This window comes from Carcharhinus amblyrhynchos, chromosome 18 (assembly GCF_965287045.1).
Source record: "Carcharhinus amblyrhynchos chromosome 18, sCarAmb.v2.hapA, whole genome shotgun sequence".
Classification (NCBI taxonomy): Eukaryota; Metazoa; Chordata; class Chondrichthyes; order Carcharhiniformes; family Carcharhinidae; genus Carcharhinus; species Carcharhinus amblyrhynchos.
The window spans coordinates 12,760,943-12,770,053 of record NC_137341.1 but is presented as its reverse complement, the minus strand read 5'-3'; the positions used below and the strand labels follow the sequence as shown (position 1 = coordinate 12,770,053).

The 9,111-nt window shown below is 48.6% G+C and overlaps 1 protein-coding gene across 1 annotated transcript in view; it reads right to left on the bottom strand.

Moving 5' to 3' along the window:
- Positions 1-9,111, bottom strand: part of LOC145354852 (actin-related protein 2/3 complex subunit 1B-A-like) — a 45,881-nt gene that overhangs the window by 3,068 nt on the left and 33,702 nt on the right. Inside the window, exons 4-8 of the mRNA XM_080206392.1 lie at positions 8,822-9,044; positions 7,219-7,326; positions 4,322-4,528; positions 2,522-2,597; positions 1,450-1,646 (exon numbers count right to left, since the gene is read on the bottom strand). Coding sequence (XP_080062518.1) covers positions 1,450-1,646; positions 2,522-2,597; positions 4,322-4,528; positions 7,219-7,326; positions 8,822-9,044 — 811 coding nt within the window. The remainder of the gene's footprint in view (positions 1-1,449; positions 1,647-2,521; positions 2,598-4,321; positions 4,529-7,218; positions 7,327-8,821; positions 9,045-9,111) is intronic.

Genomic DNA, 9,111 nt, shown 5'->3' with positions numbered 1-9,111 from the left:
CCTCCTCTCTTCTCCCCTTACCCTCCTCTCTCCCCTCCCTCCCCCTTCCTCCTCCCTCCTCCTCCCCCCTTCCCCCTCCCTCTCCCCCTCCTCCCCTCTCCCCTCTACCCCCTCCTCCTCCTCCTCTCCTCCCTCCTCTCTCCCCTTTACCCTCCTCCTTCCCCTCCCCCTCTCCCCTCCCCTTTACCTCCTCCTCCCCTCCCCCCTCCCCTTTACCCCTCCCTTTACCCTCCTCCTCCTTCCCTCCCCTCCCTCTCCCTCCCTCCCCTTTACCCTCCTCCTTCCCTCCCTCCCCTCCCCTTTACCCTCCTCCTTCTCCCCTCCTCTTCCCCTCCCCTTTACCCTCCTCCTTCTCCTTCCCCCCCTCCCCTCCTTCCCTTCCTCCCCTCCTCCCCTCCTCCCCCACTCTTCCCCTCCCCTTTACCCTCCTCTCCCCTCCTCCTCCCCTCCCCTTTACCCTCCTCCCCTTCTCCCTCCCCCTCCCCTTTACCCTCCTCCTCCCTCCTTCCCCTCCCCTCCCTCCTCTTCTCCCTCCCCTCCCTCCTCCCCTTCCCTTCCCACTCCTCCTCCTCCTCCTCCCCTTTACCCCCCCCTCACCTTTACCCCCCCCCTCCTCCCCTCCCTCCCCTCCCCCTCCTCCCGGTGAACTTGTAGATAAAACATCGCAAACTTGGGCAACAGCAGTAATAATACACGGCAAAATAACTGATTGATTCAATCAATGGAAAATATCCCCTTTAGACATTTACATCATGGGCTGCCTGCTTTGTTCTTGAGCCAGTTTGTGTGGGTGTGGTAGACGTACTGAGTCACCCATAACAAGCACAAGAATAAACTTTAAACTGCACTGGTAGAAAAAAAATACATAATCCAGACAAACTGAATCAACTTTCTGACTGTATTCGGTATCTCCCACTGTCCCTTCTCCTCAGACTGTAACCCATTCAGTGTCGATGTTTCTCCTAGCTCGCAATCTCTCTTGGCGCACCTCCTCAGACAGTTATCTTTCAATCAGATTACCTCACATTCTTCAAAGCCAGACTAGTATCAACCCACTACAGCAAATGATGGCATTTGAATTCAATAAAAAAAATCTGGAATTAAGAATCTACTGCTAACCATTGTCAGAAAAACCCCATCTGATTCACTCATGTCCTTTCCTAGTTTGGCCCTTGGACAACTCGAGATGGGCAGTAAATGCCAGTCAGCCACAAATTAACATCTGAGGGTCAGATTTTGGCTCAGTTCTTTTCCATTGGTTCTAAATGGCCAGGATTCAGTCTTGGCCAGAACATTTGCCAAAACTTGGCCAGTGATGGTAGCAAACGATGAGGGACAGTTGTAGATGTCAGTGGTGCCATGGGCAGAGTAGTGGCAGATGGAGTTGAATGCAGTAATGAAGTGGGACATTTTGGGAGGATTTATTTGCCAGTGCATCACACACTTTACCTGATGCTGTTCTTGTGGAGGCTGTCAAGGTGAGCGTTGTTGTCATCGGCTGTTGCGTGCTTGTCCAGGTTCCTGAACTTGGCCAGTGCAGACATCCCACGCTGCACGTTCTGCTTGGGGACATCTAGCTTCTTGCCGAATGTCACCGTGTCTTTAGCGCTGTCGTAGGTGAACAGCACTGGGTAACAGTCATGGCCCTGAGAGAAAGCAGCAGATCCTGAATTAATCCCCCCTCAGTCCATTACACAGCAATTCATCTACATCGAGGGACTCAATGTTCGAGTGTCACTGCCTGATTTCATCTTTTACTGATGCGTGTGAATTCAAAAACACTACACTTAACTCAATGTAAAACTTTGGAAATATTCTCCCTGTAATTGCTTTAAATAGACACTGACTCATACTGGACTGAGAGCAGCAGGGACTTGGAGTCTTACCCACCAGGCTTAAGCCCAGTGAAGCAGCGGACCTCCGCTCAGTATCTCGTGTAAAATCCAATCCTGTCTGCAGGCCACATCTCCACACAACACAGCAGGGATGACCTAGCAGCAATGCAACTGCCATTCCCCCTCTTCCGAGCTGGGGTGTGGGGTCAACTTAACATTCAAAATACTACCCAGGATAACTTGGTCTGGACAGTCTCTTCTGGTTTTTAGCTTGGCACAGGTCATATGTACATACCAAGCAAGCCCTGCCCAATGACTGCACACTCTGCCACCAGACTCACCACAGGGGAGGGTATTAAAGCTCACTCACTCACTCTATAATCTACCGCCAACCATCCCTGCGCAGATCAAATTCTGCCCATGAGCCTTCCTCATTTTAACCATTTCAAGATTTGAGGTCGTGCCTTCTGTTGCCTCATTCCCAAGCTCTGGAATTTCCTCCCTGCCACCTCCACCCTTCCCTTCCCTTCTTCCCACACTCACTGACATCTAAAGTGTGAAATATGTTGGAAAAGACTTTCCCTCCAGACAGCTTGGGTCTTTCTGTGGTGAGGGGATAGAGCAACACTCGGTTCCCAGGTCCAGTTGGAGGGTCGCTAGCGTGTTCCTACTGTCACGTGACTTACCGCTGCCACTAAACTGTTCTCCGTGATAAAGGTAACAGTCAAGAGAGGTAGAGACTCTGTATCGAGGGTAGCAATCCTGGGAGGCAAGAGAAAACAGTTCCAGTCAGTGGCAAAGCCAGCAGAGAAAAATAATTAACATATTATCAGAACATCTGGATGCTGAAATATGTGTCATCAGGTCATTCTTGTACAGCTGGGAGCCATTCGGCCCATCAAGACCAATGCTGGCTCCCCACAGAGCAAACCTTACCATCAGAAGGTAGGGGGGGCGGTGGGGGGTGCAGTGAGCTTTCCACTCAGATCCCAGCCAGACTCTGCCATTCCTCATCATCACATCACAGCTGAGGCCAATTCTATCCTCGATCAGCCTCCCCTCAGGCACACTGCAGTGTACAGTATGGGAGTGGACACAGCTCGGGAGCAGGAGCCTGAGGCCTATTGTGATGTTCCTCATCTCGTCCGCAATTCATTAATTAGTGAACCAAGCAGCGAGTTGGCTTCAGGACCACTCCTAGTCTGTTTTGGGAGTATACAACAATCCAGGGGCCAGGTTTGAAGAGAGAACAATGTTAAGTATGGTCTTTAAAAGGAGCAATGTGCTGTCACAAACAATGTGCTTAATCATCAATGGTAACTGAGTTAGCCATTCACCAGTACCTGTCCTCAGGTATGGAAAACCACGAGGAGGACAGTGGCCAGTCTGAAATCCGGTTTCAAGCTGGTTTAAATAATCTGGGCCGACTGCCTGTTGTACTTCCACAGGCAGCCTTTCCGCACTGCCAGTGGAATTTGGGCCGGTGGCCATGTTGGCACCAATGTCAGGTGAACATTGAGCAGGAAGTGGAGGACACCTGCAGGGAGGGACAGGTTGGGGCCTGCAGGATCCACCAGCAACAGGAAGAGACAACCCTGCTCTCCCCAGCTCCATATGAATTTGACATAAAATGATTAAAATTTACCACGATGGTGGCAGCCAGTCCCTGGGCCGTACTCACTCTGGATGAAGCCAAATGGGACTAACCTAGAGCCTGCCTGCACTTTTGGGGCAACAATTTCCCAAGGTGGGGGGGGGGCGGGTGTGGGGGGTCATCCCTAAAGGGCTGCAATGACACAGAAATATAGAAGCAGGAGTAGGCCATTCAGCCCTTTGAGCCTGCTCCACCGTTCATTTTGATCCTGGCTGATCCCCCTTCCCCATAATACACAAGGATCCTGGAATGCCTGAGAAATTATTAACAGGTCAGACACCTCGCCAGCATCCTTAGATGTACGTTATACCCAAGGTTAGGCCAGAAAAATCAGCAGAATGAGGTCCACTTTCGAGTCCATTATTTCATGGTCATTCTCACTCATGCTGCTGTATGTTAATAGAAAGATTAGGATATCCACGGGCAGATGTTTGACGATGGGGTCCAATGAGAGAACACTGCTGAGGCCTCAACTTCAAACACATGGATTCTGGAATCAATAGCTCGCTCTGTTTGGAAATGTGGAGCTCCAACAACCCTGCTGGAAGCAGTAACGGAAACCTTTCAACATCAAAAGGTTCACTCTGATTCTTGTCACCATTGTCGGATGATTTTTAATCCTGTCACTGTGTCACCACTATCAATGTGTTTATTGTAAGGGGCTGTGCACGAGCAGCCAGTTGACGTTAAAATGGGACTGGCGCTATTTTCTCGTGACAGAATATCACAGTGACTAAACCCTACTGTGTCCTGTGATCAGGAATGTTTTGTACGTCAGTGTGTGTCACCCGATACCTGCATCAAGTGTGCGTTAATTAAGATGGAGGCTTACGTTGTCTTCTTGTTGGCATCGGTGACACAAACGGTGCTGTCATGGCTGACCCAGCCCAGGCGGTTCCCACTGTCCGAGAAACAGACCCCATGAACCCAGCCTCCGGTCCCACTGGACTCGAACATCAGCTCCCCAAAGGGCATCTTCGAACCCCAGGGTGTGGGGGACGGTTTTTCCTCAACCTCCTTGATGTAGGCGGAGAAGACCCTGGCGACGAGAGAGAGCATGCGTGCAGTTAGAGTGCTGGCGACAAAGCTGCATTCCTTCAGCAAGCTACTGCCAAGCTCTGTGAATTTCAGAGGTTCTAACTGGACTGGGCTGTGGTAAATACAAATATGCAGTTCTGGCTCTGTTTTCCAGAGGTTTCCAGCACAAACTCAATGCTGCTGACATTTTAAGGTGTTCATTTTAAAAGCACAGATAGTAACAGAACTGGGTTAAGAAAGGTTGACTGGGCAGCACAGTGGTTAGCACAAGCTTCAATAATATTTGCCATTACCTTCGTGAACTGGTCATTCTTGACCAGAGCTGGTGAGAATAGCTCGTCTGTGCCAAGTCTGACCCCACCCCCCCCCATTCTGCTCCGAGTAAAACTGTAACCAATTTTATTGGCCCTAATGACATCTTGGCTGCAATCAGATTAACTTGGTTCAACACTGGTACAAGCCCTTGTGTCACAGAATCCATACAGTGCAGTAAAAAGTTTTTTTTTAAATTTATCTATTAGTCACAAGTAGGCTTACATTATCATTACAATTAAGTCACTGTGAAAATCCCCTCGTCACCACCACACTGCTCAGTGCCTGTTCAGGAACACTGAGGGAGTCTTTCAGACTGTGGGGGAAAACCAGAGCACCCAGGGGAAACCCACTCAGAAACAGGGAGAATGTGCAACTCTGCACAGACAGTGACCCAAGCCGGGAATCGAACCCAGGTCCCTGGCGCTGTGTGGCAGCAGTGCTAACCACTGTGCCATCATAATATTCTCCTGGACCTATAACATCGACTCTTAAGAACATAAGAACATAAGAAATAGGAGCAGGAGTAGGCCATCTAGCCCTTCGAGCCTGCCCCGCCATTCAATAAGATCATGGCTGATCTGTCGTGGATCAGTTCCACTTTCCCGCTTTCTCCCCATAACCCTTAATCCCCTCTCTTATCAAAAACCCATCAACCCGCATCTTAAAAATATTTAGCGAGGCAGCCTCCACCACTTCAACGGGCAGAGAATTCCAGAGATTCACCACCCTTTGAGTGAAGAAGTTCCTCCTCAACTCCGTTCTAAACCGCCTCCCCTTTATCTTGAGGCTGTGCCCCCTAGTCCTACTGTCTTTTTTGTCCTACTGTCTCTTCCCATGGCTTTCTCTCGTTACTAAAAACTTCACTTCTCACTCTCAACTTCCTGGTTTTCAAATTTCCCCATTAATTTGAACTCTTCACCAGAGGGTTCCCGAATTGGTCATTTGGTCATGTCACATGGATTATATGTTCTAATTGCTTCCCCAGGCATTGCTATTTGTCCCAGTAGCCATACACCTCTCATTTCCAGCATAATTATGCAATGTCGAACATACAGGAGTCATATGCTTATATAGCATACAATATATTCTTGTAAAATGTACACACAATATACACATATATGGTATTCTCTAGTATGATTTGTACATGACTACAGTGGAGCAGAGGATAAACTGAAGATATAATTAACTACAGGAACATGGGACAGAAATAAACCACTAAGTTCCTCAAACTTAATCCATTCACTTGAGACTATGGCTGATCTGCAATTTAACTTCACTTACCCACTTCTGTCCCATATTCTTACAAATCTTTCTTCAAAGTTATCACTCTCAATATAAAATTAATGACTAGCCAATTATTGTTTGTGGAAGAGAGTTGTTCCCAGTTCTACCACTGGCATAGTGGTTGGCACTGCTCCCTCACAGCGCCAGGGACCAAGGTTCGATTCCTGGTTTGGGTCACTGTCTGTGTGGAGTTTGCATGTTCTCCCTGTGTCTGCGTGGGTTTCCTCCCACACTCCTAAGATGTGCAGGTTCGTTTGATTGGCCATGCTGAATTGCCCCTTAGTTTCAGGGGGATTAGCAGGGTAAACATGTGGGGCTACAGATATAGGGCCTGGGTGGGATTATTGTTGGTGCAGGCTTGATGGGCTGAATGGCCTCCTTCTGTATTGTTGGGATTATTTGATTCTGTTATTTGCATGAAGTGCGTTTGCTAATAGTACTCCTGGAAGGATTGGCACTAAGTTTGGGATTACACCTACTATCCTGATCCAATGGAAACAGTTTCTTTCTACCGACCCTTTCAATTCCCTAACTTGGGAGCTTTGTTCATTATCTCAGTAATGAGTGCAGGGTAGATGAGATGGTGACATTGTAATATCACAGGGCTAACACTCCACAACACATACCTATTTACTCAGCAAACACTCCAGCATCATTCAGTCATCAAGGAAGTAAAACGCTCACAATGATCCAAAAAGTCCCACGTGCCCCTTTTCTCACTATTTTATCACACAAATGTTAACGTTCACCTGCCAATGTTGTGCCAGTAGGAGACTACAGGCCAAATATCTGCGTGACTTTTTACCAACTAGAATTTATTTAGCCACAGCTGCATTAACCAGATGTGGCTCCTAGCTAATGCACTGGATCGCAGAGGTGCAGATACATAATTCACAATCACCCTGAACATATTCCACATCAAACACCAGAAGCTAGTGCACTGACCAAATGGATTCTTCACTCTCTGGTGACGTTCACTATCAGTGAGTTATCGATGATGAAATCTAATGATATGTGGAGACGGAATGTTCATTTTTCAACTTTCCCATGTCTGTCTGGGAGTGAATTGCAGTGAAATTCTGCGCACATTACCTGCATTTGAAGTCAGATGATCCAGCAGCCAATAGGACATTGTTGGGATGCCAATCCAGACTCAGTATAGTGGAACGAATTGGTTTCTTGATGTGTTTACAAACCCACCTGTAACATACAAACAAGATCAAACCCTGAGACAAAGCAGACACCCAGCTTCCATCTAACTGCGTCTTTCTTTCATCCCTTTCCTGAAGCATACACCCTCCACCCACACACTCACCCACCCACACACAGCACAGACCACTCACAACCTCCACCACTAACACACCCACCTTCACTCAATACACACAGCACACACCCACAACACCCTCACACACACACATCGATCTCTAGGTGAGAGTGCAGTTTACGTGGGCAATGGGCTGCTCCTTAACAGCACCTGAGGGGGTTAATCAGACAGCAAACACTATTCAACCTCATCAAAACAACTCTCACCTTGTCTGTCTGAGGGATGTTAGTGCTGGGAAAGGGAAGAGCCTCCTATTTGGATACCGAGTGCCAGTGTCAGCTCTGGTGTAGTCATGTGCAGAATTCAGCATTTTCTACTCTGCCACTTCAAGGTGACCCAGTCCCCAACACAGAATGGCGTCTCCCACTGAACCACTGACATACTGTCCACTTGCCCCACCAGAAGTCCCTGTAGCTGCTCCCAGTGTCAGTGAGAAGGAATAGAAAGCAGTTTAACCTGCCCAGACCCTGCTGTGGGACTATCAGACTGAGGATATATTTCAAACTCAGCTGTGCAGGGATGTGGAGCTGTTGGCCTGGCTCTCCCAGATGTAAACACGCCCATTATTTCCCCTCTTAGCCTGCCTCTAATCTCCTTGGCTGATCCAAAGGAGGGGAGACACTGAGCAATGGCCGGGCTGCACTGGGAGGGCCAGGGACGAGATGGATGGAGTTACTGGTACTTTGCGCCACCACACACACGCCCCCCCCCCCCCCACCTCTCTCCTTGGCTGGTTTAACAGGGGCATTAATAGAGATCTATTGACTAGGAAACACTGCAGAGAGGGAGTTTCCCACATCACATTTGACCTGGGTTCAATTCCCAGCTTGGGTCACTGTCTGTGTGGAGTTTGCATGTTCTCCTTGTGTCTGTGTGGGTTTCCTCCAGAGCTCCGGTTTCCTTCCACAGTCCAAAGATGTTCAGGTTAGGTGGGTTGGCCATGCTAAATTGCCCCTTAGCATCCCGAGATGTGTATCTAAGAGGGATTAGTGGGTAAATATGTAGGCAAAAGGGGTGGAGCCTGGGTGGGGTTGTGGTCGGTGCAGACTCAATGGGCTGAATGGCCTCTTTCTGCACTGTAGGGTTTCTATGATGTTGTGAATTTCACATTGTGATAGTTTCTTGGGTAACTCTGGACTCCTGAGAGTGGATGGTCAGGCCTGTTAGGGTGAGGAATGTTAGTGCTTGGAGATAGATGTTCCTGTTTCAGACATTCAGCATCCTTTAATGCCGGGTACATAATACTGATCACTTCTGAAAGGCTCGTTCATACTTTAGGCAACGCATTTACCCCACTGCAGCGAGTGTGCCGTGGGGTCACTACCCAAGATCTGTTCTCTTAGATTCATTTCCCAGTCACTGCAAGCTCACCAATCATTATCCTGCTCAAAATAGCAGATGGAAATCAGTCGCGATCCGCTGCCCACGGCAAACTTGTTCTCCTTTGGAGACCACTTCACACATCTGGCCGCACGGTTGATTCTCAAAATGACAAGAGTTGGCTTCCAAATGTTGCCCTTCAGGGACCAGACGTAGGCATTCCGGTCAGTTCCACAGGTCACGATCCGATTGCTCTCCGGAGCCCAACAAATCCCTAATTCAACAACAATAACAGTGGCATTGGACTGGATGGATCACAAAGTCTGAAGAACAGATTCTCA